The sequence below is a fragment of the Notamacropus eugenii genome, chromosome 6 (assembly GCF_028372415.1).
Source record: "Notamacropus eugenii isolate mMacEug1 chromosome 6, mMacEug1.pri_v2, whole genome shotgun sequence".
Lineage (NCBI taxonomy): Eukaryota > Metazoa > Chordata > Mammalia > Diprotodontia > Macropodidae > Notamacropus > Notamacropus eugenii.
Window position 1 is genome coordinate 91,809,457 of NC_092877.1, and position 27,887 is coordinate 91,837,343.

General features: G+C 37.8%; 1 protein-coding gene across 2 annotated transcripts in view; it reads left to right on the forward strand.

Annotated features, from left to right (window-relative positions):
• The first annotated feature begins 4,092 nt into the window (after positions 1-4,092).
• Positions 4,093-27,887, forward strand: part of PGM2 (phosphoglucomutase 2) — a 32,267-nt gene continuing 8,472 nt past the window's right edge. The window contains exons 1-12 of one of the 2 annotated variants that reach the window (XM_072620456.1): positions 4,093-4,328; positions 6,536-6,703; positions 9,788-9,894; positions 13,137-13,221; positions 14,809-14,892; positions 14,998-15,191; positions 17,662-17,851; positions 18,674-18,771; positions 19,789-19,969; positions 20,063-20,156; positions 21,240-21,369; positions 26,730-26,919. In XM_072620456.1, the coding sequence (XP_072476557.1) occupies positions 4,206-4,328; positions 6,536-6,703; positions 9,788-9,894; positions 13,137-13,221; positions 14,809-14,892; positions 14,998-15,191; positions 17,662-17,851; positions 18,674-18,771; positions 19,789-19,969; positions 20,063-20,156; positions 21,240-21,369; positions 26,730-26,919 (1,644 nt within the window). In that variant the 5' untranslated portion in view covers positions 4,093-4,205. Of the gene's footprint in view, positions 4,329-5,775; positions 5,909-6,535; positions 6,704-9,787; positions 9,895-13,136; positions 13,222-14,808; positions 14,893-14,997; positions 15,192-17,661; positions 17,852-18,673; positions 18,772-19,788; positions 19,970-20,062; positions 20,157-21,239; positions 21,370-26,729; positions 26,920-27,887 lie in introns of those variants that run through there. The other variant, XM_072620455.1, reaches the window with a different exon arrangement.

Below are 27,887 nucleotides of genomic sequence, written 5' to 3' on the forward strand. Positions count from 1 at the left end.
TTCACAGGTGAATATCACTCTCTCTTTTCTATTTCCTCTTACCCTAATAGGATTCTGAGCTCCAATCAGTCTGAGCTCCTCCCCACTCCTCATCAATACTAATGACTCCTGTCCTGATCCTTCGGTCAATGTTTAATCTCTCTCTCTGAAGTCTTATCTTTCTTTCACTTTGCCTCCTTTATAACACCTTCCCTGCTGTGCCACCCTTGGTGGTCTTAGGCTGTAGTTGTTTCCTTCCCCAAGGATGGATCTATTGCCTGCCAGTCAGATCTTTGTTCATTCATTTTTCTTTGTCACAAAAGAGAGTTCAAGAATAGGGCAGAAGGAAGGCAATGATTATAGTGTAATAGCAACGGGCCTCCGTAAAATGTACTTTGTGGAAAACGGTGCCTGCTATCAAGGATTTATATCCTACTAAGGGAATCCATCAAGTAAAGAGATAGGAATAATGTAAAATAGTGATAGGGATAAGAGAAAGATATGGAAGATGCTTCAGGAACATGTAAGAAAGAAAGGAGGTGACTACTAAGCTGAGCTAACATAAAGAATCTGAAAAGCAGAGATGAGGAGGGAAGGTACTGTGGGTCAGTTAGTGTTCCAGGAGGTTTCAGTCTCCCTAAGAGGTCATAGAGATTATAATTACAGAGGGGCTTAGGGAATTCATGGGGCGGTGACTTGCCAAGAATGGCCTAGCCAGTATTATGTCAAGGAAGGGTTGTAGAAGGGGAGATGGTATTCCTGAACTCATGTCTAACTGACTATTTTACTTATTTAATTATATTTATTCATTTATCCACTAAGTCTGTCAACGACTTCAAGAACCCCAATAATTGTTATCTCCATAAATGGGCAACACGGATTACATAGGGTTATTGAGAGAGTTAGCCTTGAAGCCAGCAAGACCTGGGTTCTTTCCAATCTAACGTTCCTCATATTAGCTGTGTAAACCTAGGCAGATCAAGGATCAGTCCCCCACCCTTCACCCTTCACTTCTATAATCTGTGTGACCTTCAGGGATTTCATTAACTTCCTTGAACTTCAGTTAACTTATAGGTAACATGGAGGTTTGAATTAGAAAACATCTGAGCTTTCTTCTCATTCAATATTCAGGAGTTTTAGGCATTCTCTGTAATCTGGTTGAAATAATCACATAGGAATTGCAGCTCAGCAATGATAAAATTTCTTTACTTAGTAGGTTCCTGTACCTTTGAAATCACAAGAGTTGGTCAGCCACTTTCTTCCTGATAATCCTGAAGAATGTGTACTATAGATAGTAAAGGTACTAGTATCACCATTTTGTTGAGAGGGAAAATAGGGTCCTGGAGAGGCTGAATTACTCTCCTTTAGTCAGGTAGCTTGGAAGAGCTAGGGCGGAGACTGACACAGATCACAAGGTCATAGATTTAGAGTTGGAAGAAACCTCAGCAGTCAACTAGTCATTTCTCAGATGAGGAAACTGAGGACTAGAGAGGTCAAAACTTGTCCAAGGTCATCGAGCAGAGCAACATTTGAACCTGACACAAATCCAGGCCCTTTTTCACTGTAGCATGCTGATGCTCTTAATCCAATAATTTCTACCACACCAAGGTTTTGGAGTTTTTTAAAAAGCACATTTGGGGGCAGCTAGATTGTGAAGTGAATAGAGTGCCAGCCATGTAGTCAGGAAGAACTAAGATCAAATGCAGCCTCAAAACACTGACTAGCTATGTGGCCCTGCAGAAGTCATGTACCTCAGATTGCCTCCAAAAAAAAAAAAAAAAGAAAGCATATTTGGGGAATGACAGGGAGAGCAGATGAACTGTTCTGCTCTACTGTAGAGATCACGAGTGATGTCAGGAAATTGGGTTCCTATTGGCACTGCATACTTTATTATTAGGAAAGCTGCTTCCTGTTTCAGTTTTCCAAGATAGCCGTTTCTAGGTTAAAAAACAAAAACAAAACAGCAGTACCTTCTGACAGGAAGCTTTTTTTTTTTTAAAGTGGACATCCAAGTGGACATCCAAGTATTCTCATGACAATTTCAAGGCCCTAGCATCATTCCTCTCAGAATCTAGGTTAGATTTAATGGAGCTGGGGAGGTAAGAAAGTGGGAAGGCATGTGGATGTCAGCAAGGACACATCATGAATCTGGTCTTATCTGGTGCAGAAAAAACATTATCTGATGGATGGATGAGCAGATTAAAAAAAAGCTTACTTGCATCAAACTGTAGTGAGATAAATTGTAAGATTCTTCTTAGACTCACTGGATTTAGAGCTAGATGGGGCCTTAGAAATTGTCTAGTTCAAAGCTTTCATTTTACAAGATAAGAAATTGATGCCCGTAGAACTTTGTATTTAGCTCTTGTTGAGCAAAGTCTCTTCCTTGATAAAAAAGGAATGAGTTTTTTACATACTGCCATGTCGTAGTTATTGGTCTAATGAGAAGTCAGAGTGGTAGGGTCAAGAGAACATTGGGTTTGGGATCTGAAGATCTGGATCACTACCTGAGTGACCCTGGGCAACTAAGTGTCCTCATTTTTATGGATTGAACCATCAGTTCAAGCCCTCACAAGCTAAGTTGTTCCTCCATACTCCACTCTCCTCCTTAAGAGCCAGTGACTAGAACCCAGTTCCATTTGAACATGGAGTAGTTTTTACAAAAGAGTAGTTATTCCAAAGATATGGCGCAAATATAGGTACATTTCCCCCTGTACCATGGGGATATAATCTCCCCTACACCCTATTGGTCTCTGGGAGGAAAGATGACAATTTAGTTGAATTCCTACATGGCATTGATTCCCTCAAGTTCACATCCAGATGTGACCTGACTTGGGGTGCTGGGGTGAGTCCTTCCACTAGGCAAGGGAATCAAAAGTTACTCCTGAAAATCATTTCTTGATTCTGAGGTATGGGCACTGGACTGGATACAAAACTTGGTTTGGATTCCTACTCCTGGATCTCTGACACTAACTCTCCAGAGACTATCCTCTTCAGCTAGAATGGAAAAGAGGAAACAAAAGGGCTGAGGCCTGAGACCCATTTCTCGGGGTCATATGGCCTCAGAGGGGAAGAAGACCTGAAGATCCTTCCCCTTCCCCTTCCGAATGATTTCTCATTGGACATTACGAGGGAGTCACTGAAACTCCCCTAGATATGAATAAGCTGAATCTGTCAGTCATAAAATATGCTAACCTGCCAACCAAAGGGTTAGCCAAGGGGAGACAGAATGTTCATAGATGCTTCACAAGTCTCTCCAAGGCACATTAGCACATCGTCACAATTGTCCTGAATTAGACAATAGGGTCTCTGCCTGCTCCAGACCCCCAACATATTTAATCTGTCCACTCCTCTAAGTACATATTAATTTCCCCTTTCATTCCTAGAATGTGTGTGTCCGTCCTTGGTTGCGGAAGAAGACCGTGCCATCAGAGAAATGATGACATGACTTACACTTGACTTTGTTTTGAGTGAGGGAGGGCTGTGCAAGTCACCAGCCTCACTTCTCCTCCAGAGCCATCTGAGTCCAGTGACCAGATATTCATAAGGATGACTGGAGATGACCCAGGATGAGGCAATTGGGGTTAAGTGACTTGCCCAAGGTCACACAGCTAGTGAGGGTCAAGTGTCTGAGGTGAGATTTGAACTCAGGTCCTGCTGACTCCTGCACTGGTGCTCTCTCCTCTGCACCACCTAGCTGTCCCCATAGAGTGTGAGCTCCTTGGCAATGGAGGGCACTCCTCCAGTTCAGTTAGCACAGTGCCCGGCACGTGCTCAGAAGTGTTTCACCAAAGCCTTGACCATTCTGGTCACCGCCAGGACCAGCCAAGAGAAGGACGCATGCCACCTGCCTGGTGACAAGTGGGGATCTGGACGGGGCAAAGATTTGCCGTAACTATGCAGATCCGTTACCAGGGTTCTGCTCCTCTTTTCCTTTTTTAACGGGAGGCGGTGGGAGGGACAGAAAACGGACGTTGGCTAATTGAAAAAAATTTAAGTAACCGTAGACGGTCCCCAGCGGCCCGAGTCGGGGGCGGGGCCTCGGGGCTCTCTCCCGGGAGTCACCGCCCACCCCCCGGCGCTAGACCAGTACCGGTCTGGGGGCGGGGCTTGGGCGCTGGCTCGCGACCAATCGGAGGCTCCTTCACGCTCTTCCTCGGGAACTCGGAACGGAGAAGAGGGAGTCTGAGTGCGAAGAACGCGATCCGGTTCGCACGCAGTTGGGCGGAATGGCGACCAGGGCGGCGGTGGCGGCTGCGGCGGCGGCGGCCGTGTCGGTGGCGGCGGGGGATGGTCCGGGAGGGGACTCGCGGCTGGACCAGGCGGCCGCGCAGTGGCTGCGGTGGGACAAGGTGAGGGTCGGGTTGGGGAAGGCCGGGCCTGCCTCCCCTACCTCCTCATCTCCGTCTCTTCTGTTCCCTGCTTTCTCTCTTCCTCCTTCTCCCTCCTCGCTCCCTCCCTACTCCGTCCCCCCGTCCTGACTCCGTCCCCCCCTCTTCGCTCCCTCCCCCTCCTCACTCCCTCCCCCCTCCTCGCTCCCTCCCCCCCCCCCGCGTTTCCCTTTCTTCATCTCTTCCTGTTCCCGATCGGCCCCCGCCCCCCCCGGGGTTTGGACCAGGCCCGGAGGAGCCGGACTACGGGGCGAGATTTGGCCGCAGCCGGATGCTGCCCCCCAGGGGGGCTGTTTTTTCCTCCCGGGCCTCAGTTTCCCCTGCTGCAGGAAGGCGGGGCCGGGCTCGGAGCCGGAGCAGGTTTCGTTTCACCTGGAGCCGGCCACTTGTGCATTTGAATGGATCGGGGAAGGGCAGCTACCTTCCAAAAATATTGCTCTAATTAAAACTGTTTCCTTTTGCAATATTACACAAATGTTACATATTTAAAAGCATTCCGAGGGGTCCGTGGGCTTCGCCAGAGTACCACCAGGGTTCATGACACGAAACCCCGTGATTTCCTCGGAGTGTCCCTCCTCCCACGCGTGGGAGACGGCCGAGTGGAGGAGTCCTGGCCGGCGGGGATGAGCCTCCGACCTTGGCTCACCGTGGTCCGGGGGCCGGCCTAGGGAAGCAGCCCGGCTCGGGGGTGGTCCTACAGAGCTGCGGAGGGGGTTCACGGGGGTGATGTCAGAGGCAGGTCCTCCAGACTTGAGGGCGTGTCTGTGGGGAAATACAGATGATACGTGGAGGAGCCAGGTTTTCTGACTCAAATCCATTGCTGTTTGCACTGTATTGTGAATGGCACCATGTGCTTGTAACAGATGTAAGTTACTATAATTAAAGGCTAGTATTCCACAATATTATTGGGGATAGTCATTGTTTTCCTAAATATTTTTAAAAAATGAGTTGTCATTAAATTTTCAAATTTGTGCGGTGCTAGCATAGTCCCATTTTCAATCAAATAGAATCATGCGAAGAGCTCCTTTTTGTTGTCATTGGAACCATATTTCACATGATAGATAATAAAACACATCCAGCCAACCGAGTTCTTCAGTCTTCGCTTTTATTTTTATATTTTATATATATTTATTTTTTTAATATTTATCAAAAGGAAACTTCTCATACCTGCTTGTAAATGTCCCTGCTAAAGGAGGCAGAGTATGGATAGATGAAACATAATTTAACTTTTCATGATATCTAATCAGCATCATTTTGAATGTGCTGTGGTTTACATTAAAAGGATTGAATTTCAGCTTGCTTACTGATCACTTAAATCTTTTTTTCATGAAGCTACTGTACAGCCCTGTTAAAAAAATATCCCCCAAATCCCAGAAACCATATCTATCACCAGTATCCAATATCCTAGGGCCTGGCCTCTCTGGGACACTTGGGTTTTCCCTGAAGACCGTTGTCCAGATGTGGACTTAGATACAACTTAATTCAGTGGAGATACTGGAATATAAGACAGTGGAATATAAGAGCTTTACAAGGAAACTATGGTAAGAAAAAGTAAAATTACAACAAAATAACGTATAGAAGATGGTCAGGTTTACAAAGGAGAGCCTACCCAAAGTCTCTTTTTTATTCAGTTTTCTTTCAGGTCAGAATTCTCCCTCTTCTCCCTCTTTGATTCATTGAGGAAACAAAACAAACAACACACTCCAAACCCATTACAAACATGCATACATACAAAACAAGTTCACCCTTTCCTCCCTCCAAAAAAAAAAGAAAGAAAGAAATAGGCTTCTGCATTTTGAGTCCATCTGCTTTTTCTTTGGAGCTGGGTAACTCATTTCACCACGAGTCCTTCGAAATTCTGGTCTGTCATTGTATTATTCAGAGCCCCTAAGTCTTTCAAAGTTGATTGTCTTTACAAATATTGTTTCCAGTAGGATTGTGTTATAATATTGAATGTACACAGTACATCTATTCTTATACTCAGCTTCCTAGAAAGAGAAGTTAATATTTGACCTTGAAGTTCTGTAGCATTAGGAAACCTAAAAGAGAAAATAGATGTTTATGGATTTTCATGTGAGTCAGAGTTACTTTTTGGGTGATTTGAAAGTTTAGATTTCTCTTTCTACTAATCACTTGACTATTGTGGCACATATGACTATGTTTTACAGAATCCTAAAACTTCAGAAATGGTGAAACAAATGATTGCTAGTAGTAATAGAGAAGAACTACAGAGATGCTTTGGCTCCCGAATGGAGTTTGGAACGGCTGGCCTTCGAGCTGCCATGGGACCAGGAATTTCACAGATGAATGACTTAACTATTATCCAGACTACTCAGGTACTGATTTATTTTTTATTTCTTTATTTCTGTTAATAGTAGCCTCAGCATATTTTTTCATTTTGGCAGAACTAATTTGCTTTAATAACATATATATTTTCTGATCTGTTCTGTATGTAGCGAATCACACTAGTAGGTTATGGTCCAAATAGTTTGCCGAAGCTTATTTGTGCTACTAGTACCATGAAGATCTCATGCTGCCTTTAAGAAAGGGGTTCTTAAACTTTGTTGTGTAGTGGACCCCTTTGACAGTCCAGTGAAGCCTATAGATTCCTTAGAAGGATGTTTTTCGATATATAATATAAAACCTAGAGCAATACAAAGGAAGCCAGTTGTTTTGAAATAGTTATTAAATTATTTTTTAAAAGGTCACAGACCTTTAGATAAACAATTTTATATAGTTCTTATATTTTCATGATAGATAAAGTATCTGAGAAACTTTTTCAGAAAGTTACCAGACTAGCCAAGAAATTAATTTGCTTACTTTCATCTGAAATGCAAGTAAAAATGTTGCTATTTTTATCTGTTATCATTTGTTCATTCTGTCAGAGTCCCTTATTAAATTGATTATATATCAAAAAACTTGTGATAAAAACTTTCACCAAAAAAGCAGTTATTTCAAGCCTTTTTAAAAGTTTCTGTTTGAATATCATTTGGTTTTCTATTCTGAACTTAAACACTAAATAAAATTAGTATTTCCATATACATAGAAGAACAGAGGGAATTATATATGAAACTGCAAGTTTGTCATTACAGAGTATAATAATAAATTCAGCATTTAACTTTCTTCAGAACTGTCCTGCTTGTTGTAAATATCATTTTAATAGTAATGAAATGTAGATTAGTTTTACTGATGTCTGTGCCTGGCCTAAAAAGTAGTATAGGTTTTATAATTCATAGCACAGTTACAATAAAAGTAGATTCCTAATTTCCCGATGTGTGTGTGTATGTGTGTGACACACAACACACATATATTTATATATACATATTTATATCAGTGATGGGCAAAAAATTCCTGGATTTACTTCACTTGCAAAGCCTGCCTTTTGGTTACTTTTGGAATATAATTGGTCTACAACACCATCCCAGACTGTTAAAATGCTCCCTGACCCATAGGAATATAAGGAGTAAACCTCCAAAAGCCCTTTTCCAGTCCGTTGATACTGTGGAACTCTGTTTTCTCAGGCCAGGTTTACTTGTGGGTAAGAAATAATTCTGAGAGTGTAATAGAGTGGTCATAGAGCTGGCTATGGAGTTAGAAAGACTAGGTTTAAATTCTGTCTTTGACATATATTAGCTATGTGACATGGCTGAACCAAGCCCCTTAACATGTCATTATTTCAGGCAACCGTTTGAGGTTAAATGTAAGTTAAAGGTTCATTGTGGATTGGCACTAGTAAAATGTGAAAATACCACAAGTTTCCTAGATTGATAACAATCACAGAACAAACAAAACAAAAAAATCCCCCAAACCTCCTTTGATCAAACAACTTACTAAGTAATGGCAATCCCAAGGGGTTTTGGACTGAAACTGATCTGCTTCCTGTCTCTGCCCACCTCCAGATGTCCTAAATCAAATTACTTTTAAGCCCTTGCAAAGAACTTAGTGACCGCTTTGCCCATCTTCCTTCCTGGGGGAAATGGGCTTGTAGCTACAGGCTCCATAAAGTCTAGTCTAGTATCCTCTAGACTTTGTTCTGAGGACCTCTCAGAACTACGTAAGAGGTGTTGGGGATTGAACCACAGATTTTTCTACAGCTCAGTGCCACAATTCAGGATCTTACTGTTTGCCGTTCCTGTAATAAATATTCTCTATAGAAACCAATAAAATATGAGTACCTAATATTTTCTTGTTTTTTCGTTTTGTTTGTTTCCCCTTTGCTTGTTTCAAATATGATCTTGAATATCAAGAAAAAAAGAAAGCTTGCCTAGAAATGGGAGCAGGGCAAAGTGCCAGTATTGAGTCAGCATATCATATAAAAGCCTTCCTTTTTTAAAAAATTTAGTTTATTTGTTTTCAGTTTTCAACAATCACTTCCGTAAGTCTTAAATTTTCTCCCCCTTCTTCTCCCCTCTCTCCCTGAGATGGAATGCAGTCTTATGGGTTCTACACATAACATTCTTACTAAACACATTTTCGCATTAGTCATGTTGCATAGAAGAATTCAAACAAATATGAGAAGCCATGAGAAAAAGCGAAACAAAACATAACACAAGAGAAAATCATCTGCTTCATTCTGCATTCTAATTCCATAGTTCTTTCTCTGGATGTGGGTGGCATTTTGCCTCCAGAGTCCTTTGGGGATGTTTTAGGTCCTTGCATTGCTGTGAAGGGCTAAGTCTATCAGAAACATTCCTCGCACACTGTGACTTACTGTGTATAATGTTCTTCTGGTTCTGCTCGTTTTACCCAGCATCAGTTCATGTTAATCTTAACAGGTTTTTCTGAAGTTGGACTCTTTGTCATTTCTTATGGCGCAATAATATTCCATTATGTTCATATACCACAGCGTGTTCAGCCATTTCTCACTTGATGGACATTGCCTTGATTTCCAGTTCTTGACCTCCACAAAAAGTTGCTATAAATATTTTTGTATATGTGGGACTTTTCCCATTTTAAAAGCCTTTCTTTATAACCTTCAAACTGAGATATAAGGGCTCTTTTCTAGGATACTTTGGTTGTTCTTAGTTGCTCTTTAAAGAGCACAATTCTCCTTTAAAGTCCAATATCAAGCTATTGTCAGTTTAATTCAAATAATATGTAATATGATGAAACTTATTGCCCAGTTTTCTAGATTTTCTTCTATTACATCCAATAATTCAACTTACTCAATTCAGAGTTGATTTTTTTCATAGTTGTTTGTATTTCATTTAAGAGTTTTGCATGTAGAAAAATGACACTAACGGTCACTAATGTGTTCTGAAGCTGTTTTATTACCAGTGATTTCTTTTTTGAGGAACTCTGATATCCAAGAGGAACTGGAGAAAAATTTTAATTATTTTTGCCAGTGTTAAATATTTAATAGTTTAATTTTAAAACTAATATGAGTTTAATTTGAATATGGTTTATATTTTATATTTAAGGGATTGTGCAGATATTTGGAAAAAGCCTTCAGTGATGTAAAGAAAAGAGGTGTGGTGATTAGCTTTGATGCTCGAGCTGACTCATCCAGTGGAGGTAGCAGCAAAAGGTATTTTGAATAATTGTGTTCTTCTTACTATTCAGTACTTTGAGTATTTAGATATATTTGCCTAGCTTACAGCTGGTTTTCAGCTTCAAAAATAATTGGTAATTTCTGTTGGGAAATTTTGTAAATTCTGCTTTTCAGTTTGAATCAACAAAATAGAATTTAACAAGATTAATGAAAATTTAATAAAATTCCTAATGGACTATGATAATTTTCAGTGACAACTGTGTTCTTATTTTTTCTTTTCCCTTTCCTTTTATCTTTCTTCTACAGGACCTCTGTTCTTTTAATTGATTGACATTAGCTAGAAACCTCACATAGGGTCGTACATAACAACCCCAACACCCACTAAATTCTCATATGTAGTTTTCCTTACATACAGTTGTAAAACAGAACCTTTTATTCCTTTCCCAGCACTTTCCCTTGATTTAGAAGTTAGATTTTTCTGACAGGTGGTTATTTAACATGAGCATTTTAGGCTGTAAAAATTTAATAGCTAAGATCATCAAAAAATTTTGCAAGTTTTGAACTGTATATGTGGTACCATCCAGGCATTGTGAAGAGAATTGCATAGATCTGTTTCTCTATTAGTAACTTCTTACTTAGGGACAGTGTGAGAGCTAGTGTCTGGAACTCTGGCCTCAGAATCAGGATCTTTTGGGTTTGTAATAGCCTCTTTGCCATATACTCACTGTGTGGCTTAACTTTATTATCCCAGGCAGCTCTTTTTCAGACCACTGCATTGATGGAGGGAGCTCATCTCTATACCATGAAATCATAGGTATGGACCAAAAAAAACTGAAAAACAGTGATGGAGATGTGTGTGTACAGCATTTAAAGAAAATGAAAACACTAAAACTTGGATATATGCTAAGTCTTTGCACCATATTTTTTAATATGGGAGACCATCTGGGCCTCTGTAGAGACTGTCTCCTGTATCTAGAGTGCATCTTCTCCCTTCTGCCTTGGAATCCTTAGCTTCCTTCAAGGTTTAACTTAGACACCAATTCCTGTGGGAAGTCTTTCTTTGTCCCCCTAGTTAATTCGCCAATTATTTTCTATTTTTTAAAAATTTTATTAAATTAAATTAATTATTAATATAATTATTAATTAATAATCAACTAAGTAATTAGTAATGATGGTTAATATAATTAATTATTAATAATCTATTAATTAAATAATTGATTTTTAATTATTTCCTGGTTACTTGTATCCCCCCAGTAGAATGTAAGTTTTCTGAGAGTGAAGCCGATTTTTCATTTTTGACTTTGTATTTCAAGAGGCTAGCATATGCCTTGCACATAGTAGACAGGTTAATAAAATTTTGCTGAATTGAATATTTAAATCAAGGGGAATAGGATCTACCCAGGTGGTTCTGAATGGTCTCCGTCTCTAATGTAAAAAGTTCTCCTTAATGAAAGCATGTTATTTTCTTAATGTATTATTTCTTTAATGCATGGATTTTTAAATGGCTAGAGAGTACTGTTCTGCATTTGTAAAGAATATATTGAATCACAGTTTTGTGTGCCTTTGTATGAGTTTAGTGATTTCCTTTGCAAAGCCTCATAGTTGTTGAAGATAAAAACATGTGAATGTTAGTTATTGAATTATAGTTTTAAATTAGATCTGGTTTACATTTATTCTTCATTTTGTTTCTCTATCCAATACCTTCAACCTCCAGACATCTTTTCCTGTTTTAGCACTATAGGGTGATCTTTTAATGAATCATTTTGACTCTTATTAACGTAATGTAAAGTGTGGGTCATAATATAATTCTTTTGAGGTAGATTATTTACTCATTTGAAGTCAAACTGGTCCTGTAAGCCTTGAAGGATTTATTAGAAATCCTTAGATTACGGTGTGCCCAGCACTGTTTCAGTATTTGTGGGAAAAACAAAAATATTCAAGATCAGCCTCTTATTCTCAAGGAGTTTGCCATTATAATTGAAGATGACGCCCACCTTCTCCCACCCCCTCATACCCAATTACTTTCCTTCCTCATGCTGTTAAACTTTTTTTAAATGTCTCCACCCACACCTTCTACTTTCTCACTACTTACACTTGCTCCAACTCTTAATTTGTTTTCTACTCTCTCACCACTACTGATGCTGCACCTTCTAATGTCACCATAACCATCTAATTGCTGCAGCAAATGACAACATTTTTAGTCTTTTTATTCCTGATCTTCCTTGACCTCTACAGTGTTTGACACCTTTGTCCACTCTGTTGCTACTAGATATTTTCTTCTCCCTTAGCTTCAGAGGTGCCACTCCTGCTCTAACTGCGTCTTTTCTGTCTCCTTTGCTGGCTATTTATCTCCTTCTTAATTCCCTAAGGTGAGTGTTTCATCTGTCCTTGGGTGTCTTCTTTGCCTTTTCTCATTTATTCTTATAAACTCCTGTTTTCTTTTTAAAGTCCTACCCAGTCTTATCATTCTAGCCTTATTAGATATTACTTCCATTCTTGCACTTTGGGATACAGCCAAACTGGACTCCTCAGATCCTTACACGGCACTAAGACTCTTAACCTCTGTGCCTTTGCACTGGTTGTTCTTCATGTTTGGGAAACACTTTTCCCCTCACCTCCACTTCATAGATAACTTCTCTTCCTTTAAGATGCAGCTCAAGCATCGTTGCTTCATTCTTTGTACTTGTATCCCCAGCACCTAATTGAGTGCCTGTCTCCTAGTAGACATTTAACAAATAGTTGTTGACTGATTCCGTGCCATTACATTACACATAATTAAAAACAGTTCCTCTATGCAAAATAATAGGGTTCCTTCTTATTCAAAATCTATGATCTTATGAAAGGTAATTTACATATCAGAAGTAGCATTCACCCTTTGGATCCAATTTCAAACATGATAAGACAGTGGAGCTTTTATCTACTCTGCCTCCAGAAGCACTATAGCATGAAGTTCACTGAATTGTTTATTAGACCTAGATTTTAGACTCAGGTTCATCACCAATTAGCTCTGTGACCTTGGCTGAGTCCCTACGTCTCTGGGAGTCATTTTTTGTTATCTGTAAAATAAGAGCTGGACTAAATGATCTGTAAGGTCCCTTTCAGCTCTGTATGTAAAAAGGTTTCACATGTGTGTTTTCTTGCTTTTTCAGTGAATGAAATAATTTATTTGATGTTAGTAATAGTACATAATAGTGTGTGTATGTTATATATTCAAGGTTTCTGATAGCTTCTTCATAAAAGAAAAATCCTCATTTTCCTATATAATTCTGCATTTCCAGGTTTGCACAGCTAGCTGCAACAGCTTTTATCAGTCAGGGAATTCCTGTGTATCTCTTTTCTAATATAACACCAACTCCCTTTGTGGTAAGTAACCATTTCCCTTTTCAAAAAAATTCCTGTCCCAAAATAGGGGCAAGGATTAGATAGAACTTACAGGAAAAACAAGAAAGAATTTCTTGTATTTTATGGGATTATAGTAACTTAGCAGCTGTGTATTAAATAACTTTCCCCTGTCCAGTGTGACTTCTCCCATATATTCTTGAACCATTATGAGTAATTTGCCTAATGTTTACAGTTTTTAGTGTTTTATATATATGGCAATTAATTTCTGATTGCATTCTTCTTGAGTAATTAAATTTACTTTTTATTGTTTTGGGTATTATTCTATACAACTTAAGAGAATTCTACATTGAAAAGTATTTTCATCTAATAATCACATTTTCCTCTCTGGAGATTTTCCAGCTATATAATTATCAATGATTCCCTATTCAGTTACTAACTAAATAACCTATTATTCATGACTGAAATTTATTCAAACTATCTTATTAACCTAATTATTTCGTTTTTGCTAATTAGGGAGGGAGGTCTCCTTTTAAGAGCAATAAAAAAACATTTTGTATGATTTAGTAGGACATTCATTAAATTCTTTAAATGAATATATATTAAGAAAAGCTTTGCTAGTTGACAGAACTTTGAGAATGTAGTCTTTTATGTTAATACATTTTTAAGATGTATAGCAATGGCATGATTTACATACTGTTACTTGCATTAAATAGAAATGTAAGCTGTATCATAAAGACAAAAAAAAGACTTTAATTTGTTTTTATATAATTTCTCATTCTATTGATCGGAAGCTGTGGAACTAATCATGTAGCTCACTAGATGGCAGATCATTTAGCTTCAAATTTTTTATTTGATTGAAGAGATCTGGATGTTATTTTATGAAAAAAATAATTTTTTACCTTCAGTTGATAATATTTGATGCCAGTGGATATTTTCCATTGTAGTAGAAGAAAAATAAAATGTTATTTATTCATTTCTCTACTGTAGAAAGTCATTTGAATTTAACATTTATTAAGCACATACAGTGTTAATAGAACTGTGCTAAATGTTGGAGAAGCTATTATGATTGAATTATAACCCACATTTATAATACCACTTTTGAGTTCAGAGCAAGTAGAAAGAGATGAAAGGTTTCGTAGAATTGGGACAACTTCTACCAAAGTCTTATATCTATGGCCTTATTGTGAAGTGGAGGTAAAACTGGGTTTTTAAAGGCTATGTGAATACTGATCAAGCTCTGGTAGGTTTTGCTGAGCTAGAGAGGTTTCAGGAATTGACTGGGTGGCAGACTATCTCTGTTGTCTAAGAAATGGCCTAGCTAAATTTGGAGTGATTCTTCATCTAAAAGACCTATGGAAAAGAAAAAATTCTTTGGTCATACTTTAACTTAGGCATTCTGTTACTATCTAGTCATTTCCAAGCCTCATTAATGTTCTGTAACTGCTTGTTTTTGGCACCTAGAAGTTAAATGACATGTTGTCATATTTAACTGTTCTAGTTATTTTAAAAGATTACTAATGAGTAAATCTATAAAAATATATCCATTTAAAAGTATATGCCATAACATACACAAAAATGTTTATTCATTATCTTCAAATCTCTTTACAGCCCTATACTGTCTTGCATCTGAATCTTTGTGCAGGAATCATGATCACAGCCTCCCATAATCCAAAGCAGGATAATGGTTACAAGGTATTTTTGTATTTTTCCCTTATATTTCAAGTAGAGCTTAAGCACTAAGGTTGTGTTTATCAGTAAAAATCTTGTGCCAATTCTTGTGTTCATTGGATTCTTTAGGTCTATTGGGATAATGGAGCTCAGATCATTTCTCCTCATGACAAAGGGATTTCTCAAGCTATTGAAGAAAATCAGGAACCATGGACTAAAGCCTGGGATGACAGTATAATTAATAACAACCCACTTCTTCATGATCCGTATTCAAAAATCAATAATGATTACTTTGAAGACTTAAAGAAATATTGCTTTCATAGGTAAATAAGTCTTCTCTGTATTGGCCAAATAAAACCTTATCTGAAATGTGGTTTAATTTATTCAGCTATTCATTCAACAAACATAGTGCAGCTATTTGAAATTCACTGTGCTAGGCACAGAGAAAATACACAAGAACTATTTTTATGTTGACACATTTGATTGACATCAGACTCCTGAAATTGTCCTGGAGGGATTCTTAGGAACTTGTTTTACGCGTAAAAGCAAAAGGACTTTAAGTAAAAAGCTAACTCTTGTGGTCAGCAGTTCACAATCAGGAAGCCAGGCAATTAATCTTTTCAGCAGTTCTAAGCAGCTGTTGGCAGTAAACTGGATGAAGGCACCAGTAAAGCTGCTGCTACCCTTTGAAGGTGTCTGTAGTCAGGCAGACTTTGTGGTTGTAGCCAGGTAGACTAACCTTCATACGACAGAGCTAACTGTCATCGAAGGAGAGCAAAAGAATAAGGTGAGACCCCTGTGGGGCCCAGGATTGCAGTTCTTAGGAGTCTGGTTGTTCTTTCCGTTTGAATCTGACCCAGGAAACTTCCCAAGTTTTAAATAATAATCAAATGTTTATGATAACTTACTATGTGTGCTTTGCAGCCTAGGCACCTGTGCTGAGAATACAGAGACAAGAATTAAACAGTCCTTAGCCTTGAGGAACTTTCATAGGAAAGTGGGTACATCTAAGTAAATACCAAGTATGTGCAAGATAAATACAGAGTGATTTTGGAAGGGGGCACTGGGAGGTGGGGGATTGTGGTGTGAGCTAACAGTATCTCTGCTTATTGCACTCTCCTCACCTCCATGCCTGTGCTTACTTTGATCCTTGTATCCTTTTAAGTCTATAAGTTAAGTTCAATTTGACTTCTTTGAAACTTTCTCCAGGATCCTCTTAAGTCTTTACACAAAAGCAACTTTTTTTCACTTCAGTCTTCTCTAGATATTTGTTGTGCTCCCCTAGTAGACGAAGCTTAGTCTAATCTCCTTTAGTATTTAGCAGTGTTCTGCACACAGTAGGTATGTAGTGTGTTTGAATTGAAGGTATAGCCTTTCTTTAGCTCCACAATCATACATGATCTTTTCCTCCTAGATTTCTTCTATGTACTCCCTGTATTATAGCTTGATTTCCAGTTATCTCTGTCCTTGTCCTATTCCTTCCTTCTACACTCCTGCTGAATTTCAGACTTTAAGACAGTCTTTGTCTAGCTTCACCTTTGACCATCTAGCATCTGGTATAGAGCTGTGTTGTAGGTACTTAGGGTACATACTAAAAGCTATGTTGTAGTTACTTGCTAAATATTTGCCTGATTCAGCATAATTTAGTTTTGTTATTATCCTATAATATTAAGTAACATCTTGTCATCCTGCCAGTTATGTCCCTATACATTTTTGATATACTTTCACACCTTTTTGTAAGTTATACATGTTATTCCTTATATTGAACCAGATTATATGGATTACTCCCTAACCTGTAATTGAAACCACATGTCATGAAAAGAACTCTGAAGACTTTGCTTCCAATCCCAGACAAGCCTTTAATTAGTTTATATTCTTGGGCTAGTAATCACTTCATCTTTCTGAGCCTCCATTCCTTATTCTATAAAGTTTGGACTCTAGTTTTCAAATAGATCAACTTTTTACCTTTCTGAAAGGATAAGATTGATTGAGGTGTGCAGGATTAGCATTTTAATGGTGAAATTCCTGTATTGGAGAATGTTGGAGAGCCCTTGGGAAGGAGATCTATTAGTTACTGATATGATAGTATATTTGACTGGTCTGGGTTTCATTTCTATCGCTTAATCACATTCACCATAGTGGGAGCCCTCTGACAATGTAAAGGTTCTGGTCAACTCTAAAATCCTGTGATTAAAAAGTATCTTGACTGCCAGTATTTTATACACTAAACTGATAGTAAGCCTAATGTAGGATATTGGAAATATGCTGGGTTTGGATCCAGATGATCTAGTTAGACAAGTCACCTAAAATAGGGCACTTGGCTTCTCTGGATCTTCTTGCCCCAGGTAAAAATTGGGTGCTTTTCAGAAAATACTCCTTGTTTATGATTGGTTGGATTGGTTTAATAGTTCTCCGTATTCCACTTTTGCTAACTTTCAAAATAACAGTTTCATGATGTTTTTGAAGTAGAGCAAATTGATTGTAATCTTTAAAAGCTGTACTATAAAATCTGGCTTTTGTAGGTGTTAACTGAATTAAATGCTTTATCTTTGTAAAAAGCATTTTTCTTTAATACATGGTTTTAGTTTTAAAAAAGTGAAAGTTTTTTTGTGTTGTTATAGAAAAGTGAAATATATGCAACTTATTTACATTAACCTAGTGACATCTTTATAATTATATGCAATGTGGTTATTAGCTTTTTTAAAGAATTTCACCTCGTCAGTTTCCAAACATTACCATTTCTAATGACAGTAATATTTGAGTTTAAAATATTTTTGATTTATGTGATTTCAGCGATGTCAACAAATCATCAGCACTGAAATTTGTCCATACTTCTGTTCATGGGGTAGGCCATGACTTCGTACAGTCTGCGTTCAAGGCCTTTGGCTTTGTCCCTCCTGATGCAGTTCCTGAACAGAAAGCTCCTGATCCAGAGTTTCCAACAGTGAAATACCCAAATCCTGAAGAGGGTAAAGGTGTCTTGGTAACTTTTCTGATTTAAAAAAACTATTTAGGGGACCATTAAGTGGTACAGTGGATAGAGCACCAGCCCTTGGAGTCAGCAGGACCTGAGCTCAAATTTGGCCTCAGACACTTATTAGTTGTGTGACCCTGGGAAAGTTATTTAACCTTGATTGCCTCCCCCCCATCCCCAATTTTTTAAAAATAAAAAACGGTTTAGTATGTTCAAAACAGTTAACAAATAAAGATTTCTTAGCAGTCAGTATACTGTCCTTTAAATAAAATAGACATTTTCTTTCCTCACCCAAAGCCTTTTGTTTTAACATATGCTAGTTAATGATTTCCCAAAGGGTCTTCCATATTGGGTACATCATTCAGTTTTGACTGAGAATGCTGTGCTGTTTAATGTCATATCCCATGCTGCCTTTATGTCAGAAAGAACTAGAAGTGAAAATGAGATGTATTCTGTAAGTTTGCATCATTTGGGGATTCTTGGAGTATGTCTTTATGTTGTGGCTGCTACTTGAAACCTTTTTCAAAATTAAACTAAGTAGAATAGTCATATAATCTATTTACTGTGTACCTTATCTAGACAGTGTGGAGGTACTGGTCCTACCACACATCTGTTGCCAAGATGGCTGCAGTGAATTATACAGACTAGCTTTAGTTGTGACTCATTCCGCTATGGTTGTAACCTTTGTTTATTGCAGGACGTCATACATAATGCCTACCTACAGCGACCTCTAGAAATCTCATTAGATTGGAATTTTTTTCAGTTTAAAAGAGAATTCAAAATTATTTCTTTCTTGATTAAAGTAATGGTTTTCTTCTACCTCTTTTGCAGACATTATCCTTTGCTCTGGCTGAAAAAACACAGGCTAAAATTATTTTAGCAAATGATCCAGATGCTGATCGACTTGCAGTAGCAGAAAAGCAAGAAAAGTAAGTTTAACAGCTTTTAAAAACATTTATTTTTAACATGCAATTTTATGGCATTGTCTTTTGGGAAGGAACTATTACTGGTGGAACTACATAATGAATATAGGCTTCATCCCATGTATGTGGGAGTTTATTATTTTAACAAATTTTTTATTAGCTTGCACATGGGATAGTAATAATTTTAAAGTACTTCTATTTCTCTAGCACACAGCAAAATATTGAACTATAAGGATTTTAAGTTAAATTTTACAAATTTAATATTCATTATTGTGTACTTTTGTTTGAGACTTTATAAAATTTTCCCTTACATAGCTACCATTATGTCCTTTGATTCTGATGAGTGCACTGATAATGCTTCCAAGTACATAATTTATGGTATATCCATAGGCTACCCGTGCAGGTATGATGCAAAATCATCCCATGTGGATATTTTTGTGCTGATAGATAAAGTAGCATCAATCAAAAAATGATATTAATTTAGCAGCCCCAGCTTTGAGATTAAGGATTTGTTCTAATCATGTTGATTACAAACAGGGGAATATAGAATTCTTTGTCTGCCTTTTGATTATCAGTTTGGTTTTGGTCATGGACCTTAGAGAAATTCCAATTGATCACTTATTCACAATCAGTAATATGGAGCAAAACCTAAAATCAAATTAAGCTTATGCTTGTAGAATATTAATATTTCCATGAAGTATTAATCTACTTTAAGACCAGAGCATGTGCACAAAAGTTAAAATAAAAGTATTATCATTTGTTTGCTCTTTGATAGAGAAATATTTATAGGATTCTTAAGACAGCCAGATTTTTGACAAGTTGATATTATTTGTTTTTAATAGATGGGAATCTGTTTTTCCATCTTCTTAGTCCTATATGTGTTCATTTTGTTTTTTACTGAGTCACAGGCCAGCTTTTTCTGTCCACCGTGCCACAAAGCCTCTGAGGGGTTTCTCCCTCATTGTTTCCACTGTCCTTTTTCAAGATTGCTCTGTTGATGGCTAAGTCGTTTTTTTTCCCCAGTGGTGAATGGAAAGTATTTTCTGGAAACGAGACGGGGGCTCTTTTAGGTTGGTGGCTCTTTACCAATTGGAAAGAAAAGAATCAAGATCAAAATGCTCTTAAAGACCTGTACATGTTGTCCAGCACAGTTTCTTCAAAAATCCTGAGGGCCATTGCCTTAAAGGAAGGTTTTCATTTTGAGGTAATATGTTTTATACAAATCTTTGCTCTTTTTATTTTCATTACTCTTTAGATGGTATTGAGTTATTTTTCTTTTTGTTTATTGCCTCATTAGGAAACATTAACTGGCTTTAAATGGATGGGAAATCGAGCCAAACAACTAATAGATCAGGGGAAGAAAGTTCTCTTTGCATTTGAAGAAGCCATAGGTGAGAAGTAATAGTAAGCATGATGTAATTTATCATAAAACTTCAGTTGTATAAAAATAAGATGTTCTGAATCTTAGAACATTCCTTATTCATATCAAATGTAATCGGAGCAGTCAGTATACTTTTTTTTGGACAAAAATGGTATCTAGAACTTTTTTTCCCCAATTAACAGCCCTGAACTATCATGTGAGAAATGAAATTGACTGAAATGGATATCATCATTAAGTTTCTTGTTTGCCTCTCTTTTCAAATGATTGAAAACATCTAACAGATTCTGTATGTATGCTTCCAAAAGGTAGTTTTTAAGAAAAGCAAATTTGTAGAAACTTACCCACCTACTTCTGGGAGACTAATGCTCTCTCTATTCCAGTATGTGCTGATTCATAACTAGATTTGAACCACTCCTTCCCAAAATATGGCATTGAGCACTCCAACTTTAACAGTATAGACAATGACAAGGAATTAATCAGTGCTCTCAAGATATTGTGGCACATCAGGCACATCCTCATGAGCTTATCAGATAAAAGAGATTAATTAAAACTGCCATAGTAAATTAATACGATGAAGGAATAACTACCAAAGATTATATTTTGTATTCTTGTTCTAGCAACATTTCAGTCTTTTGGTAGACATTATAAGCTATTAACATAGGATGCCTAAAGTTCTAATATTTCATTAACAAATTTGAGGAGCTTTTCTATAAGATAGTAAAGAGAAGGAAATGGCAAGCCACTCTGTTACAATATCTTTGCCAAGAAAACCCCAGATGGGATCACAAAGAGTTAGACAAAGAGATCGTATCATAGTGGACTGGAGTGAGAAGGGCGTCCTCCTGGAGGGGAGCTCACACTTGAGATGGATATTAAAGTGTATGGATAAGATTTTGCAAAAGTGGATCAAGATGTTCTGTCTTGAGTAAGAAATAAATTAATAGAAACGGGGAATCAAAATGTTAGTTACATAAGTAATAAAGTGAGCCTCATCAGTGTTCCGCAGTTTTCTCTACTTTTATGTATGCAGTACACAATTGTGTAAATTGTAAGGGAATCCATTCTGATATTTTGACACATATGTTTTCTGTAGGATATATGTGCTGTCCTTTCGTTTTGGACAAAGACGGTGTCAGTGCTGCTGTCATAAGTGCAGAATTGGCTAGTTTTCTAGCAACTAAGAATTTGTCTTTGGCACAGCAACTAAAAGCCATCTATGTTGAGTAAGTTCCTACCAACTTTTTTTTTTGTACTTACAACAACGTAAAAGGGGGTTATGGTGCCATGTAATTTCCTATTTCTTGAATGTACGAATGCAAGTTACAGTGTGCTAGGTGCCACAGATGAAGTATAAGACACAGACTCTGCCCTTGTAAAGCTTATAGCCCAGTGAAGGAAGTAAGAGGTACAAAAATAACTGTAATAGAGGCTGAATATGAACAGGCAACATAAAGTATAATGGGAAACTAGCGGAGCCTGAGTACTGGGGCAGGGGCGGGGCTGGAAAAAGCTCACATTCAGTATTAGAATAACAGAAGGCTTAAAGAAAAGGTGCTACTTATTATTATTAAGGGCATTCTAGGTCTTAGGAGTAGTGAAGCCAAAGAGCTTGGATGCTATTTTGTAGGCAGAGGTGTTAGGGACCTGGGAAGGATTTTTGAATGGGGAGGGGTTATGAGCAAACAGTACATGGACTAGAAGGAGGACAGTTCTGAGCCTTCATGTTTTCCTTCACTCCGTTTTCACTCATTTGGTAGCTTCATTAATTCCCTTGGGTTTCCTTGCCATCTGTATACATATGACTTCCCAGACTTGGATTCAGCCCCAGTTTCTCCCAAGTTCCAAGCCTCTCCAAGCCTACATCACCAACTTCTATTAGAGATTTCAAACTGAAATTCCTATAGGCATCTCAAACTCAGCACACCCAAAACAAAACCGATTCCCTTTTCCCCAAAACCCAACCCTTTGATACACCTGTTTAATGTTGTGGGCACCATCACCAGTCACTCAGATTCAAGACTTCTTAAGCTCCTCCACCCCGACATAAATTCAGAGTTGCCAGGTCTTATCTTTATATCTCTTACATACAATTTCTTCTCTCTGTTTACATGACTAGTATCCTAGTTCAAGCTTTCATCTCTCACCCAAACTATTGGCAGTAACTTCCGAATTGACCTGCCTGCTTCACACCCCCACCGCCACCAAGTGAATTTCCTCAGTTGCGGGTCTGACCATGTCACCCCTCTGGGGCTTCCTGTTAGCTCTGGTGTCAAACATCATCTCTTAGGTGTAACATGTAAAGCTCTTCACAGTCTGAGCTATCCTCCATTACACTTATTACATGGTTATTATGCTTATACACTATGAATTGATATTGCTAATGAACAGGTCTGACTGTGCCACACACACTCCCTATTCATTAAACTCCTGTGGCTTCTTCTTAAACTCCAGGATCAAATATAAAGTCTTCTGGCTTTCACAGCCCTTGATAACCTGATCCCTTTCCAGTCTTCCACCTTCCTCCCCTCCATGTACTATATGATCCACTTTCACCAGTCTCCTTGCTTTTGGTCACATGCATCTCTCCATGTCTTCACTCGAGATGTTTTCACTGACTGTCCCCCATCCCTGGAGCCCTCTTCTTCCTCACCTGGCTTTCTTCAAATCTTTACTAAAGTCCCACCTTAGACAAGAAACCTTTCCCAGTCCTCTTTAATCTTAGTGCCTTCTCTGTCCTTTGTATATCTTGTTGGTGCAAAGTTGCTTGCATTGTGTCTAGTAATAATTATATTACTATATTAACTATATTAATGATAATAGCATATCAATTATATTAATATAGTATTGTATAATAGTTACTATGTGCCAGGTACTGTGCTTTATAATTATTATTTCATTTGAAGAACCCTGGGTCACACTTCTAGTAAGTATCTGAGGCTAGATTTTAACATGGGTTTTCCTGACTGTGGATCCAGCACTCTAATGTGCTAGAACAGGGGCTGGTTTTTTGCCTTTCTTTTTATATCTTGCTCTTAATACAGTGTTTGGCACATGGAAAGGGCTTAATTTTTGCTGCTTCACTTGATAATACTGTCCTCCCTGGGTTCGATGGCGTGGCCAAACAGGATTTCTGCTGCTACACGTAAAAGATGTTCTATCTTTGGTCTCCGTGCCTTTGCACAGTGTGTTCTCCATCCTTTCAGTGCATTCCCATCATACCACTACAGTCCTGCATCTTCTTGAAAACTCAGCTCAAGTACTATTAATACATAATCATATATTCAGATACATAATAACCTATATACATATATACATACATACGTATATCTACATACACGTAAAATATTTCCGAATTCTTCCAGCTGCTAGTCCTTTCACCTTCAAGGTTACTTTGTCTCTGCTTCTTATATACTGTTTATATGGACCCCATCAGAATGTGAACTGTTTCGGTCAGGAACTGCTTAACTTTGTCTTTGTATGGCCAGCACTTAGGTGTGCTTGGCGTACATTTTGTGCTTCATAAATACTTGTCAGCTGATTATTATAGTAGGTCAGGTATGAGATTGATAAGATTATGAGGGTTATGGCAGGCAGGGTGAAATGATTACTTCAGCTTGGAAATGGTGCTAGGTGAAAGGTAATTTGAGGGGAAAATTTATTAGATCGCTTGATTAATTGGATGTGGGGAATAAAATAATGTATAGTTTGAAGCCTAGGAAAATTCTAGCATTGCGTTGGTATTAAGAGACTAGAGGAAATTAGAGATGGGACAAGTTGGTGGGGGGGAGTGTCAAATTTTTGATGTGTTAAATTTAAGTTGGCCTTAGAATATCAAAGTGAAGCAGTCCAGAAAGTCATGAGAGGTGGAATCATGTAAAAGCAGTATCTTCGCATTAGCCATATTGCAAAAACAAAAAGAAAAATAAGTGATAACAATGTGCTTGTATCTGTATTCAGAGTTTATCAGTTCTCTCTCTGAAGGTGGAAAGCATTTCATCTGAGTCTCTTGGAATTGTCTTGGATCATTGTATTGATTAGAATAGCTAAGTCTTTCACAGTTGATATTGGTTACAATGTTGCAGTTACTGTATACAGTATTCTCTCTGTTCTGCTCACTTCACTCTGTATTAGTTCATAGAAGTCTTCCCAGGCTTCTCTGAAACCATCTTCCGCATTTCTTATAGTACAGTAGTATCCTATCACACCATATACCACTGCTTGTCTAGCCATTTCCCAGTTGATAACCATCTTCTTAATTTCCAATTCTTTGCCTCCACAAAAAGAGCTGCTATAAATATTTTTGTCCACATAGGTCTTTCTCACTTTTCTTTGATCTCTTTGGGATACAGATCTAATAGTGGTGTTGCTGGTTCAAATGCACAGTTTTATAAACCTTTGGGCATATAGTTCTAAATTGTTCTCCAAAATGGTTGAACTAGTTCACAGTACTACCAACAATGCACTAGTGTACCTATTGTTCCACATCCACTCCAGCATTTGTCCTTTGCCTTTTTTAAAAAAGATATTTATTTATTGTATTTTTTTATTTTTCCCTAGTTATATGTAAAGACAGTTTTTAACATTCATTTTTAAACTTTGAGTTCCAAATTCTTTCCCTTTCTCCCCACCCCTCATTGAGAAGGCAAGAAATTTGATATAGGTTATACATGTGTATACATGTGTATGCAAAACATACCCATAATAGTCATGTTTTGAAAGAAAACAGACCACAAGAAAGCTCAAGAAAAATAAAGTGAAGGAAGTACGCCTCAGTTTGTGTTCAGACACCAGCAGTTCTTTCACTGAGGATGGATAGCGTTTTTCATCAAGTCCTTCAAAGTTGTCTTGTCTCATTGTACAGCTGATCATTGCACAGTCTTGTTGTTACTTTGTACACAGTGCATTTCCCTTTGAATCAGCTCATGGAAATCTTCCCAGATTTTTCTGTGAGCATCCTGCTCATTATTTTTTATAATAAAATAGTATTCCATCATAATCACGTGCCACACTTTGTTTAGCCATTCCCCAACTGATGGGCATCCCCTCACTTTCTAATTCCTTATCCCCAGAAAAGAGCTACCATACATATTTTTGTAAATATGACTCTCTTTCCCTTGCAGACCTAGTAGTGGTATTGCTAGGTCAGAGGGTATGGTTGTTTTCCTTTTCATTCATATACAATTGTAAAGATATCCAAAAAAACCTAGAGGCTGCCCTGGGCCTTTCTAAGTATATATAACGTATTTATAGCCAAAGAAGCAATACATTGCATTGATTTTTTTCCCCCTTTTACATTTTATATGAGAATTTCAGTAAAAATAACTTCTAAGCGAAACTAGGGAGATTAGAGCCATTGCCATGAGTCCTAATATTTATTTAATTATATGACAATAAAGAACAATAAATACTAAGCTTTTGTTTCTAAAGGAATGTGGCAATATTACATTCTGAAAACGAAATTATTCCATAAAGGTAACAATCAGTTATTAATTTATTTCATTAATATGAAGCTACATGGTACTGATAATTCTGTTGAGGCTGAGCTAAGTTGCTAACTCTGTCTTCTGGATCTTACTGAATCTCCTTTTGCAACTACTACCCCCACCTGGAATTGTTCTCTCCTCTAAATTTCAAAGAGCCCTTTTAAAAACTTTTCTTTAGCCCATCTCATGTTCTGCTTTGTACCAGGACTGTCTGTGTGCATGTACTCACCCGAACCTACCCTCTGCCAGAATTAGTTATAAATTATTGTAGTAAAAGAATTTTGTCTCTTTGTATTCCTAGCACCTAACATAGTGCCAGATTAATGGTGTATGTTTCATAAATGTTTATTGAATTAAGTTTTGTTGTTCATAAATAGATAAGAGCATTAAGCTCTTATGTTCCAGGTACTAGGCTAAATACTAGAGATAAAAAACAAAGTAATTTCTGGGAAGGAGCTTACATTCTAACCATGGGATACAAAACCTAAAAGGGGAAAGGCAGCTAGTGGGTGGGGAGCAGACCAGAAAATGAGCTAATGTTAAAAAGAAGCATACGTAGGTCCCCTTAATTTTTTTTTTTTTGGAAGGAAGGGAAGGCAGTTGGGGCTGAGTGATTTCCCCAGGGTCACATAGCTAGTAAGTGTCAAGTGTTTGAGGTCAGATTTGAACTCAATTCCTTCTGGCTCCAGGGCTGGTGCTTTATCCACTGTACCACCTAGCTGCTCCCAATAGGTTCCCTTAAAGTGGGACTTTTTTGGCCAAGGACTCACCAGTCATTGAATAAACCTTAGGGTGATGTCATCCTTTAATGTACAAGGTGACTGATGTGGAGATGGAACAGAATAGAAAGTGAGCTGAGAGAAGTGGTGAGGGAGATAGCTAACTTAGAATCAGGAGCCCCGGTCTCAGGCCCAGTTCTCTCACTGTATGTGATTCTTGTAGATCACTTAAGTACTCTGTGCCAGAATTTCCTTACATCAGTTTAAGGGGTTTGGACTAGGGAATTTCTGTGGTTTCATTCATCCCTGAAATTCTGTGATTCCATGTATTATTAATCATTTTTCTTATGCTAAATATTCTATATGTTTTCTCTTTGATAGATATGGCTATCATATTACCAAGGCTTCATATTTTATTTGCCACGACCAAAATATCATCACAAATCTGTTTGAAAACCTTAGAAATTATGATGGAAAGAGCACTTACCCAAAGACTTGCGGCAAATTTGAAGTTTCTGGAGTTAGAGATCTTACCACAGGCTATGATAGCAGCCAACCTGACAAAAAAGCTGTGAGTATTTTTGTTGATTTATACAATTAAACCTTATTTCCATGTATGTACTGAATATTTGATCTAAAAAAAAACTACAGAAATAATCGTAAGTCATCTCTAGATTTGAATGTTCTTTTCATGGCTTCAAAATATCCATGATTTCATCAGGACTGTGATAACCCTTCCAGTGATGTAGATTGAAGAGCCTCCATGCCTTAGTAGCTACTGTGGCCAAAATAATTCTCCTTGTGTGCCTTCCTCTTGTGATGGGCTTCTTCACACCTAGCTAGATGAATTCTCACATCACAGAGCCCATCACTAGGCCTTTGTACCTTAAGATTGGCTAGCATCGCCCTTGAGAGAATCCAAAGCATTTTCCACGCCAAAATGTGATCTTGGCATAGGACTTTAATGGAGAATAGTTACAAGCAAAGTATAAAAACATATAGGAAATTGAGGGATCAGCATCTTTGTTCTAAAAATATATTAATATCTGAACTAACATAGGAAGTCCTAACTACAAACTAGGCTTTCAAATTTTCACATTGTAAACATCATGAATTAGAGCATCAGACTGGAAATCAAGAGACCTGAGCTTCTGTCGTTCTCTGTGATTAATAAGTCTTGTGACCCCTGACCGGTGTCTGTTCCTGTTCGGCCAGCTTCCTTATCTGTAAAATTGGACTAAGATCTCTTCTAACCTTGATATTCTGTGGTACTCAGAAATCCAAAGTCTTGTGCAAAGAACAGAAAATGTTGCAGGGTAGATGAATAGAACAGGAGCATTGATAAATTAATATGAAGGCATATTTTTTGATCTCTCTCCTTTTTACCTTTTTTGTTTTAATATCCACAAAAAAGAAACAAAAGAAATAGTGTACCAGTGAAATATGGATTAATTTATCACGTTATTACTAGCAATAAATTCTAACCTAATTCAGAAAAAAAATTTGGGGAAAAATTAGTTGGTAAGCAAGGGAATTTTG